Source organism: Triturus cristatus, chromosome 11 (genome assembly GCF_964204655.1).
Source record: "Triturus cristatus chromosome 11, aTriCri1.1, whole genome shotgun sequence".
NCBI lineage: Eukaryota > Metazoa > Chordata > Amphibia > Caudata > Salamandridae > Triturus > Triturus cristatus.
Genome location: NC_140594.1, coordinates 932,666,781 through 932,679,837, shown reverse-complemented (window position 1 = coordinate 932,679,837; position 13,057 = coordinate 932,666,781). Strand labels below are relative to the sequence as shown.

General features: G+C 49.3%; 1 protein-coding gene across 4 annotated transcripts in view; it reads left to right on the top strand.

The window, feature by feature from the left end:
- YEATS2 (YEATS domain containing 2) overlaps positions 1 to 13,057 on the top strand; it is a 1,415,500-nt gene that overhangs the window by 859,424 nt on the left and 543,019 nt on the right. For all 4 annotated transcript variants that reach the window (XM_085634927.1, XM_085634925.1, XM_085634929.1 and 1 more), the window contains one exon: positions 7,313 to 7,411. In XM_085634927.1, coding sequence (XP_085491053.1) covers positions 7,313 to 7,411 — 99 coding nt within the window. The remainder of the gene's footprint in view (positions 1 to 7,312; positions 7,412 to 13,057) is intronic.

The window sequence follows — 13,057 nt, the reverse complement described above, 5'->3', positions numbered from 1 at the left end:
GCCTTGTATCTTCTCTTGGCCTCTATTAGGACAGCCCTTGAGCGCATCAACGTGTCTTTTATGTGTGCCACCCTGTCCGCTGTGGCGGGAATCCTGTCCTCTCTGAACGGATGTAGAAATGGCAAGAACCTGGGATGTTGGCCATAGTTGCTATAGAACGGAGATGACTGTGTGGAGCTGTGAGTGGCGTTGTTATAGGCTATCTCTGCAACCCATAGCAAGTCGACCCATTCTTCCCTGCCCTGGTCCACAAAACATCGCAGATACTGTTTGAGCGTTTGGTTCAGGCGCTCGGTTTGGCCGTCCGTTTGAGGGTGGTAGCTGGTGGACAGGGCGGTCTTAACATGCAGCGCAGTGCACCAAGTCTTCCAGAATTGCGCAGTAAACTGCGACCCCCGGTCCGACACGATCACCCCAGGTAATCCATGCAGTCGTACCACATTCTTTAGGAGTAGTGACGCCAATTCCCCGGCCGTAGGGACTCTCTTGCAGGGGATGAAGTGCCCCATTTTCGTCAAGTAATCCACCACCACCAGTATTGCCGTCATCCCCTGGTCTACCGGTAGGCCCACCACGAAGTCCAGTGATATGCTATCCCATGGTCTATCCGGGGTCGGAAGTGGATGTAAGAGCCCTTGGGTTCGGCCATGGTCGGCCTTCATGGTAGCACACGTAGGACACTCCTGTCCCCACCTCCTGACATCCACTCTCATGGTTGGCCACCAGAAATGCCGTCCCATGCTAGCCACCGTTTTTTCAAAGCCCAAATGACCTGCGCATGGAGAGTCATGGCACCAGATGAATGCTTGTTTCCTTAGCCTAGGCGTGGGTATCAATAGGCACCTGCCCTTCAGGGGTATCCCGTCCTTCAGCTGCCATTCTCTGTGACTGAGGAGCCACCTCCGCCATGCGAATGACCTGATCCCTCTTTTTATTCCCCTCAGGAAAGTATCCGGTTGGATAACCCCCAATACCATCCTCTGGGAAATGATGGAACGCTCGGTTGCAGGCAATGGTTCCTTAACTGCAGATTGACGGGACAGGGCGTCTGCCTTCCGGTTTTCCGTCCCCGGCCGATATGTGATGCGGAAGTTGAACCCCGCAAAGAAGATCATCCACCGCAGCTGCCTGGGAGAAAGGTGTCTAGTGGCCGTCATGAACTGTAGGTTCCGATGGTCCGTGTACACCGATACCACATGTCTTGCCCCCATCAACCAATGCCTCCATTCGGTGAAGGCGTCCTTGATTGCGAGAAGCTCCTTCTCCGCAATATGGTAGTTGCGTTCGGCGTCGTTGAGTTTGCGGGACATGTACGCAACGGGATGAAGCACCCCTGTGTCGTGGTTGCGTTGGGACAAGATAGCCCCCAGCGCCACATCCGACGCGTCCGCTTCCACCACGTAGGGGAGATCCGGATCGGGGTGAGCCAACACCGGCGCCTTACCAAAGGCGCTTTTCAGGGCCTCAAAGGCTTTGTTCGCTTCAGGGGACCAGACAAACTCCTTGGACTTCCTCAGTAGCTGTGTGATTGGGGCCACCACTCCTGAAAATCCATCTATAAACCGCCTGTAAAAGTTGGCGAAGCCAATGAAACTTTGGACGTCCTTCACGCTTTGGGGCACCGGCCATTCTTTCACCGCCTTGATCTTTCGTTCTGCCATCTCCTGTCCCTCTGGACTCAGCATCACTCCGAGGAATTCCACGGATGTGACGTGGAAGTCACACTTGCTGAGTTTACAAAACAGCATGTTTTCCCTCAGCTTTTGGAGCACAGCTTTGACGTGGTGTACGTGCTCCTCCACACTGGACGAATAGATGAGGATGTCGTCGATATATACGACCACGTAGATATCCAACTCCTCTCTGAATACCTCATTCAAAAAGTACTGAAAGGCTGCCGGGGCGTTGCACAGACCGAACGGCATGACGAGGTACTCAAAAAGGCCGAACCTGGTCTTAAAGGCGGTCTTCCACTCGTCTCCGTCCCTCATGCGCACCAGATGGTATGCCCCTTTCAAATCCAACTTGGTGTAGATACGAGCTTTCTTGACCTGTTCCAGAAGTACACTGATGAGAGGCAAGGGGTACCGATTTTTTATGGTTATCGCATTCAATGCCCTAAAGTCCACACAGGCTCTCAGCTCCCCATTAGCCTTCGGGATGAAGAAGAGTGGCGAGGCGGCCGTAGACTTGGACGGGCGGATGAATCCTAGCTTGAGGAGTTTATCCAGGTACCCCCGGAGATGCACGTTTTCAGGCTCCGTCAGGGCATACAGCCTGCCGCTGGGAACGCTGGCCCCTGGCACCAGGTCGATCTGGCAGTCAAACTGTCTATGTGGTGGTAGCACTTCCGCCTTCACCTCATCAAATACATCCTCAAAACTGTGATAAGCCTGGGGGAGAGCCATATCTTTTTCTGCCGCTGTAGCCACCGTCTGACTCCCGCTCTCATCTGCGTCAAGGGATTCCGTTCTTATTCCACAATGCAGGATGCAATACGGTGACGTCATTTCGATGCGATGTGTTGGCCAATCCACAAAGGGGTTGTGTTTCTGTAGCCACGGCAATCCCAATATGACGCCATATTGGGGAGCTCGGATGATGTTAAAATCGATTTGTTCCAAATGGTTCCTCCCATATCTCATCGGAAGGACCCCCGTGTGCTGTCCGATGGGCCCCGTCACCAATCGCCTTCCGTCTACCGCATAGACGTCTTCGGGTACTGCTTTGGGAAGAAGCACTAGCCCTAGCCTGCATGCCTCGTTGTGGTCCATAAACATGCCAGTGGCCCCTGAATCCACCATGGCCACAACGGGTATCCACTGGTCATGCACTCCCACGTGCACCGTGATAAACAGGTGTCGTTGTCCCTTAGTGACCGAGTTGGAAAGTGAAGGGATGGATGAGTGACTCCGAGATGCCCCTTCTCTGGTCTTGGAGTCCTCTAGTTTTCCGCCGGTATGTCCACCACGGCTGTTAGCGACCGGTTGGCCCGATAACGTGACGTCTTCGGTTTGGCAGGGCATTCACGTACGTAGTGGCCTTTTTTGCCACAATATAGGCACAATCCTTGTTTACGGCGTGACTCTTTCTCCGTGGCTGTGAGGCTCGCTCGTATTGCGCTGATGTCCATGGGTTCTCCCTTGGATGCGGTGGAAGTTTCAGGACTTCCCACCGTCACATAGGATGGAAGGGATTTTCCTTTTCTCCCATGATCCCCCTTTCTTTCACTTAGCCTATGTTCCAGCCGTAATACCAGGTTGATAAGGCCCTCACATGTCTTGGGTTGAGGGTCAATATGAGCCACGGCGTCCTTGAGCTCATCGCACAGCCCTTGATGGAAGAGCGCCGTCTGTTTAGCAACAGGCCACTTGGTTTCCGCAACCAGCCTTCGGAACGCGTTGAGATACTGCACCAGGTCGTTGGATCCCTGTCTCAACTCAAGCATTTCACGGTCCGCCGTGTACGAGTCAGCCCTTCTGTCGAATACCTTCAGGAATTCCTCGCGAAAAGCACCCCAATCACATAAGAGGGGGTCGTCCCTGCTCACCAGAGGTACGGCCCATTGTGCCGCGTTTCCAGCCAAATAGGATATAAGGAAAGCCACACGAGCCTGACTCGTGGGGAACGCCTTTGGTTTGCACGATAAATGTAGCGCCACTTGTGTGAGGAATACCTGCACTGTGTTAGGATCCCCACTGTACCTCTCTGGTGTTGCCAAGGGGATGGCTACCGGCATTTCCACTACTACCGCAGGGGTCTGGTTCGTGAGGGAGGTGCTGGGCGTGAGCGGGTCCAATTGGATAGCATCCAGTCTGGCTTTTACATCGGCTGCTTCTTGCCTAGAGGCAGCCACTTCAACTTGCATGGCCGCTAAAGCAGCCAGCACATCATCAAGTGTTGCCATGTCTGTTATCGACCGGGAGACAGTTAGTGTTATTAAGGTCGGATATTTTGTAACGCCCTGAACGTCTCAGGATCGTTTAACAGACACGACAATGAGGACGCAACCACTTGTGAAGGGTTAGTTCTTTTAATGAAGGCAAATAAAATACAAAGAACAAACAAAAGTTATAGTCACTGGAATCCTCCAGGCTAAGTACGTTACCAGCCCACAGCACGGATGGTCCTAACCGTCCTCTGCATATACGCCGATCCCGGCGTATGCCAACAGAGGGCAGAAATGAAATGGCCGACAATGCCAATCGGTAGGCTGTGAGGGGCACGAAGAGTGTTGGGGAGAATCGAGGAGTCAGGGAAACACCCAGCCGGGGTCTCTACCTGAAGGGAGCAGCCGCTCAACCTCTTCCTCAGACTGCACCGGGACGCGGAGTCACCTCCTGGTGATGCGTCACCGATTCCCCAATCACAAGCAAGAAGACTGAACCGAGAGCAGCCGCTCGATCGATCCTGTGGACTTCCGAGTCTGTAACGCGGCAAACACCTCCTGGTGTGCGTTACAGCTGGCAGTCCCTGTGTCTCTGGTCGGGCTGGGAGTTACGACTCCAACCAGCAAAAGCGCCACTGCGCTTGGACTCAGCCGAGTCAAAAAGCGAAGCTCAATGGTTGACCGGTAGAGCTTCCGGGTCCTTCACAGGTGACGATGGGGCAAGACACGGCCCAGGGAGTAACGACTCGACCTACCTCCGTTCTTGCCTTACTGGAGCACCACTCCGGAACACTGCTCTTCACGAAGCAGGTACGTCGGTGTAAACACAATATCCGACAGCCTTGTACCTCCCGGTTCCTCCCTTTATAGGGCGTGTTTTCCTTGAGTTATGTAACAGCTCTCCTGTTTACATAAGGGCGTGTTTCCCTTGAGTTATGTAACAGCTCTCCTGTTTACATAAGGGCGTGTTTCCCTTGAGTTATGTAACAGCTCTCCTGTTTACATAACCTCTCAACCGCTAAGCATCCTGGGAGATGTAGTCCGTTTTCGCTGGTTACCGTTTTCCTCCCCTCGTATGACAGGAATTCTTGACACTCCCTGATCAGCCTTCTCTTTTCAAGTCCCCTGTTGTTAATAGATTTCTTAAGGGCATTATTCATCTTTTTCCTCCTGTTCCCTTCGTAATGCCCCAGTGGGACTTGAACTTAGTTCTGACATATCTTATGTGCGGTCCCTTTGAGCCACTGCATAACTGTCCTCTCAGACTTTTCCTTTGAAAACTGTTTTTCTGGTGGCCATCACCTCTGCATGCAGGGTGAGTGAGCTGCAAGCTCTGTCTTTCAAGCCTCCCTTTCTAGCCCTCCATCCGGACAAGGTCATCCTTAGAACTAGACCTTCCTCTCTTCCCAAGGTGGTTATTTCTTTCCACATTGGCCAAACCATCCCTTTGCCCACCTTCTTTCCGCCTCCTTCGAAAGAGGAATAGAGGCTCCACCGTCTGGATCCAAAATGTGCACTTTGTTTCTACTTGGATCACACCAAACAATTCCCGGTGGACGACCAGATCTTTGTTGGTTACGTGGGCACTAAGAAAGGTCAGGCCGTGCACAAACGGACCATCTCCGGGTGGTTCGTTCTGTGCATCAAATCCTGCTATTCTTTGGCTAAGAAGAAGCCTCCAGTGGGGTTTCACAGCCATTTTACCAGGGCGACGGCAGCTACTACTGCTTTGGGATGAGGAGCTATTGGCTGAGCTCTGCAATATATTGCCTATGGATCAATGAGAACTGTCTTCTATCCTGGTCTTGCCTGCTTGAAGCTAAACATGTCCGGGTGTATACAACTGAATTGGTTGTGCCAGAACAGAGAGTGTATGGTAGAGATCTCTTTCGTACCTGATACACAGGCTCCTACAAAAGCACCCCTTTCTCCTTGTGTTGGTAATATGTACACAAGCTTTTGACATCATCTTGCACCCTCTCCATATTCTGTGCAGAAAAAATGGGCATATGTAGGCAAATGCATTTCTACAGGTGATTTCTTTTTATCAGCATTTGTTTATTTGGGTTTTTAGTAAGACAGCAAATGATGCAGGTCAAGTACCTATCACTGCATCCAAGATAACAGTCAAACGCAAGTAACACATTACAGTAACCTACATACTAAAGTTTCTCCTAGTACGGCATCTGTGTTTAAATGTAAAGGGTACACATAATGCTCAAAATTTGGCCTGTAGAAAGTCCTGGCCCTCACTTTGTGCACCCATTTGCTGTTTGCTATCTGGGCTGCATTCCTGCGTCAAAGGGGAAGGGGGCAGGACAGTGTAATAGCATGGAGTGTTGTAATCGGTCGTGGTCTCCCAGCAGTGCCAGATATATTCCAGGGAGGTTCCCATGTCCGTTGAAAAACATCTGTCTTGTCTTTGACAATGTATATAGTGCGTTAACAGGATGCAATCTTCACTGGTTCCGATAATCATCAACAATGGGTATTGTAGGTCTCCTCCAGTGTCTCGATAGGCAAACCTTTGCAGCCATCAGGGAAGTCGAAAGCTAGCTGAGAGAGTCCTGTCACATCCAAAGTGTCCTGATGCAGGAGAACTAAATGAGCAGACTAGGGTGTTCAAAGCTAACCAACAGTGTCTATTATTTGCCACACAACTGCCCAATATGGCTCCAGGGCAGTGCAATTTCACAGTGTATGAAGTAAGTTGCGTCCATTCGGAGCATATTTCCACACATTTCCAGCACTTGGAGTGAGGTAGAAGACCAGCCATGTTCAATTTAAGTGGTAACGCCTACCAGTAAAGAAGTAAGTAAAGTAAGAACAATTGAGGCTACCTTTCCTAATTTATCTCTTGTATGAGGAGCAGTGTTGATCACTTATCTTCATTATAAGCACGGTGTAGTGCAATATGCAAGAATATTCTGTGTACTATAGCTGATACCTAATTTAAAAATCTCTATAGTAAAAAAAAGCAAATAAGTTGCCTCTTTTGCTATGAAATGTTTGTTATTGGAAGTGTGAAAATATGACAATAGATTTCTGGAACAGAGACAATTCTGATTGCTGATAAATGTGCGGAAATTGTTACCTTCTGGAGATGTTTTCATCTGTGGATAAATAACATCACCCCTTTTCTCCGACCTCTCCATTAGTTTGCAGATGGAACAAACATTCAAATCAGGCCTCTGTCAGAAAGTATCATTGTAGAAAGTCTTGCTTAGAGAGAAGCTCTAACTGGTTTCGAAGAGTATGTGTGTATGAAGTACCATTTTCTTTTAAGAATGCTTATATATCTTTATATAATTTTACAGTATTGTTGAAACAATTACCTCTTCCTTGCACCTCTTTATAAAAACTGACTATTAACCCAGATGAACTGATTGTCTTTTATTACATCTGTATTTGTTTCTTTCTCAGTGTTGCAGACTGGGTCAACATGTAAACTACCTGCTGCTCCAACTGAGTCCTCCGCCTGCACCTTGGTTCCACATCCTGCACTTGCAACAGTGACTAAAGGTAAAGCAGTGCATTGTTTTTCATGCAGATTTCATTGTGTGTAGATTTATATATATATATATATATATGTATGTATGCGTTTGTGTGTGTGTGTATATATATATATATTCACTGAAAAAAACAAAGGTTAAGGGGACATTATAGTTAGGCTGTGATTTTACTCATACAAAACCAGTGAAATTCAGCAGTTATAGTTACCTGAACTAACTATAACATACGCCCCGCAATGCACTGCTTATGGCCTCACATATTACATCACTCATGACATGGTCAGTGATATTACTGATGACATCTCAAATGACATCACTGATGACATCCCCAAGTGAGTATAAGTGTTTTCAAGAGTTTACGGGTGTTAAACATGCATACTAACCTTCTACTAAAGTTAAATTAGTATACTAGGTGCACTACCACTGAGTGATACTACTTTTAACATATATTATGTGAGTGTCTGTGTGACTGTATGTATCCTTGTGTGTATGGGTATTTAAGTGGCAGTATAGATGTACAAGTGGGTGGGTGAGTGACATGCTGTGTGAGTGGTGGTATTGGTGTGCGAGTGTCGGTGTGAGTGACTCTATGGGTGGGTAAGTGGATGTGTAGTGACTGTATGGGTGACTGAGTGGATGTCTGAATGGCTCTATGAGGGAGTGACTCAGTGTGTAAGAAGCTGTGTGGGTGAGTGAGTGGCTGTGTGAGTGGGTGTTTGGTTAACTAAGTTGGTGTGTGAGTGAGCGGCTGTGGGAGTGCTTGTATGGATATTAGAATGGGTATGTAAGTGGGTGGCTGTGTGTGTGTTTATATGGGTGAGTGTGTGGCTCTTTTGAGAGGCTGTATGGGTGAGTGGGTATGTGAGTAACTATATAGGTAAATAAGTGGGTGTGTAAGAAGCTGTATGGGTGAGTGTGTGGCTGTATGTGTGAGTGACTGTTTGTATGAGTGGCTGTATCGATGAGTGAATGGTTGTGTGAGTGACTGTACGAGTGAGCAAGTGGGTATGTGACTGCCTCTATGGAGGAGTGAGTGGGTAGACGAGTACTGGTATGGTTCTGTGAATGGGTGTGTGAGTTGTTGTGTCAGTGGCCATACAAGAGGTTCTATGGGGGTGTGAGTGGATGTGCGAGTGGTTCTGTGGATGATGTCATCAGTTTATTTTTTTTCAGGAGTGTTATATAGCGTAAACCAGTGTTTCCCAAACTGGGGTCCGAGGACCCCCAGGGGTCCGTGGCTCATTCCCAGGGGGTCCCCAGGCAGCAGTTTTAAAAGCACTGCAAAGTTCCTTGTAAAATTAGCAGTTTTTCGAGCAACTATAAACGTGTCAAGAAAATGCCAGTGATTAATTTACCTGCTGGAGAGAGATGACTGTTTTTTCCATTGGCAGCCTTGACTTATCTTATGCGACACAGAGGGTTAAATATGCCTACTGCAAAGAATGTGTAAAATGCATTTTAAAAAACAGTATTTTATGTGCATTGGTCAGTGGGTTACTGATTTTGTCACAGAGATTCTTTTGTCACTGTGCAATTCATAAGGGACTATCGTAATCTAGCAGTGTCCTATAAACTGTCATCAAAGAGCTGCTTGCAAACTGCATGGTAAAAGTTAGCAACATATGTTTATTCCCAGTCTATCATTATCCTGATGCTGCTATGTTCCCACTTCCTGCACATGAACAATTTTGTAATGCCGTTTTGTCACTTCTATGTGTGCTGCCTAATGCAGCACACATGGAAGTTACAAAACGTAATTTTTATTAAAGATTGTTTATGTGCAGGAAGGGCCACCTTCCTGAACATAAACAATCAAGGTGTTTTGCTTTTTCCGTTGGAAAAAGCAAAAACGAGGAGAAATAAGGCATTTCTCCTCATTATGCAAAGTTAAGACCAGGTTTTTCATGGTCTTAATTTTGGTGCTGTCTCCTATTTAAGCTGACCTTGTAAATAGAGGGCAGCGTCAAAATCAATGGTTGTTGGAGTGAAACGCCCACTGCCCACCTTTTTCACGCTAAGCATTGCACGAAAGGGGGCCTTATTTACAAGGCAGCGTTAAGCCACAATAAGTGGCTTAACGCTGCCTTGTAAATAAGGATAAGCCCCTATTGCCACAGGAACATCGCAAAAAGTGATGTTCCCATGGCAATAGAAACTTGTAAATATGCCCCTAAAATCCTTAGTAATTTGAGTATTTGTTTTGTGTGCACACGTGTTTATTTTTTTCAAATTACTGTTTTAATGTTTGAAATTTAAATCCTACAAATTACTTGGGGGTCCCCGGCTTCCAGTGGTGACTCAAAGGGGGTCCTCAGGAGTCAAAAGTTTGGGAACCACTGGCGTAAACTTAACCAGAAGATATCAGAGCGCTTTACATGAGCACTAGTTGCACTACAGATGGACACATTTATTTTGTTAGGCACGGGGAGATTAAGTGATTTGCGAAGAATCACAGGATGGTGAGTGTCACTTTCCGAGAACCCAGTTTCCCAGCTTTGAGGTTGACCGCTCTAGCCATTAGACTACATCCTCTTCCCAGTGATGTCATTTGAGATGTCGTCAGTGATGTCATTAGTGATGTCACTGACATGTCATGAATGATGTAATAAGTGAGGTTATAAGCAGTGAATTGTGGGGGCGTAAGTTATAGTTAGCTCAGGTAACTATAACGAGTAAAATCTGATGGAGACTGTTAGTTGTAGATTTCTTACCTTAGAATTTCCCCCAGGTGTCTGTCTGGATCTGTAGGTTTTTTCTTCAGCAGTACCCCTGTGCATCTTTAGGTTGCATCAGTCGGCTCTGCATCCGTTGTCTGCATCGTGGGCACCGGGATGACGTTGCAGGACCTACATAGACACCGCCCATGCGTGCTGATGTCAGTTCCTGCTTTTTCTGCGCCAGCCTAGCACAAATCCAGAGAGAGCTACCCGTAGCAGCTTTCTGGCAAACTTTTTGGACTTTTTGTCGAAGTCTTTTTTGAGTCGTCGACTCCTGGTGCGTATAGGATGTCCTAACGAAGGACTGTCTTCAAGCCCTGCAGTTCCTGCCACCAGATGATGTATGTGACGGATCCACACCTCGTGTGCCTTTGGTGTCTGGAGCACGACCACGACCTGAAGTCGTGCTGCGATTGCCGGGCCATGAACCCGAAGGCTTTGCGGGAGCGGCCCGAAAGCTGCTAGAGGGCCGACGCTCGGCTCCACGTCGCTCTCGTTCTAGGGAAAGGTCTCTAACATGGTTGCAGAGCCCACACTCCTCACACTCCCAAGTTCTCGGGAACATCCTCAGGTAAGTCAGGGAAGCACAAAAAGAAAGTCAAAGAAGCACAGGCATTCTTCGACTTCTCCCCGTTGGTCGGCCGACGCAATGCGGGATACCGAGCATAGATGCTCAAAGGTTCCATCTCCAGAGGCTACTTCCGAGGCAGCTCCGCGCCTCCCTTTCCGGGAGCTAGAGCGTCTCCTGCCCAAATCCAGAAGTTCTACGAAGCCTTGTACCTCATATTTGGCCAGCCAAGCTCCGCCGGCGTGCCTTCAGGTCCCACGGAGTCTTTCAGGGGCCCTGGGATATCGACGCCAGCGGCTCCAGAGGGTCTTCATGGATGCTGGCCTGGATCCGGATGGACGCCGGTCAATCTCACTCGATCTTCCCTGACGTCGATCCCGACGATGATGCTTCGGGTGTGGACCATGCCCCCAGTCGGCGCCGACTCCATCCTCATCCTCCAAGTCGACACGGAGCCGGACCAACGCCGATCCTGACGCTGGAAGTGGCTGTCATCCCTGTGTTCATTCCTGATGTTCCTCTAGGGCCAGAAGGTGAGGAAGTGGACTTGGAGGGGCTGCTGGACCCTTTAACTGGCCAGCTTGAGCTGGGGTAGGACTTGGGGGACGCCAGTGGTCTGAACAATTCCCCTGACACTGTCCTGATTTCTCCTCCTACCGTGGCTACGGAGGAGGGAACTTTCTATGCTGTGGTGGTGAGAAGGGCAGCCGAGGTCCACAGCCTCGAGCTCCCTACAGTGGCAGTCAGAACTAACCTCCTGACTGAGGTGCTTCAGCCTATGGCTTCCTCTTCTGAACCCCTTTTGCTGTTCAATGGATGTCCTTCTGGACACTTGGTCCAAGCCTCACAGTGGCTCCTGTGGATAGGACAATTGCCCACCCCCACCACCCTGTGTGTCCCAGCGTTCCTGACAAAACACCCATCCCCTGAAAGCTTGGTAGTCAAAGCTTCTTCATCAAAGGCGCATTCCCTTCTGCTCCCCCAGATAGGGAATCCAAGAAGCTGGACCATCTAGGGAAGATGATGTTCTCTTTCTCCAGCTTGGCATTGCGGTCTGTGAATACTGCATGCCTCTTGGGGCGCTTCTCCTATACTATCTGTGCTACAGTCACGCGGGTGCTGTATCAGTACCCGGAGGAGACCAGGGCAAATTCTCTCTCAAGCAGTGGCAGACGGGAGAGAAGCAGCCAAATTCACTATACAGTGTAGACTGGATACCACTGACTCACTGGGTAGAATGATTGCCATGTTGGTAGCTGTTAGATGTTACGCCTGGTTGAGGACTTCTCATTTCTCAGGGGATGTCCAGTCTTCCTTGGTGGACATGCCCTTTGATGGCACTCCTGTTTTTGATGACAAGGCAGACTCAGCGCTTGAGCGCTTCAAGGATTCTCAAGCTACTGCCAGATCCTTGGACCTCGCAGCTGCCTCACCTCAACCTGCCTTTCGTCCTTTTCGGGGCTACGGAAGGGGCGCCCAGCCACGTCCTGTCCAGTCTAGCCACAGAGTTATGGAAACTATCTAGCCTCTGCGTGGCCGCGGATGTGGGACCCAGTGTCCTCGCAGGTCAGGAAGTCAGCAGGTGGGCCAGTACACCCTCCCACCCCCGCCGCAGTCTCCAAACCTTCCTAGTCCTATGTTTCAGGTCCATCAACGACCAGGTGGAGGCAGGATCCGTCATCACTTCCTCCACTGGCAGTCCATCACTTTGGGCAGGTGGGTTCTGCAAATAGTCCGAAGGGGCTACTCCCTCCCCTTCAAGACTTCCCCTCCCTCCATGCCACCTTCTTACGATCGCATGACGGAGGATCATTTGGCTCTTCTCTGCCAGGAAGTATCGGCTCTCTTGGCTAAGGGAGCTATAGAGAGGGTCCATGTGCCAGAAGTAGGTTGTGGTTGTTATTCCCGCTTCTATCTGGTACCCAAGAAGGACAAACGCCTGCGTCCTATCTTAGACCTACAGGCCCTCAACTTCTTCGTCCGCAAGAAGTACAAAATGCTCATCCTAGCCCAAGTTCTGTCTGCAGTCGACCCAGGAGACTGGCTGGAGGCGTTGAACTTGCAGGATGCTTATTTTATCCTCATCCTGCTGGCCCACATACGTTAACTTCGGTTCATGGTGGGCCTCAAGCACTTTCAGTTCACTGTGCTTCCCTTTGGCCTTACCAGTGCCCTTCGGGTGTTAACAAAGGTGATGGCTGTGGTTTCAGCTCATCTACCCAGATCAGAGGTGTCGGTCTTACCCTATCTCGATGACTGGCTGTTGTCTCCCACCTCTAGACTATGGCGGACCTCCTACATTCGCTGGAGTTCACTATCATCGTGCCGAAGTTACACCTGACTCCCTCTCAAATGCTCCCCTTTATCAGGG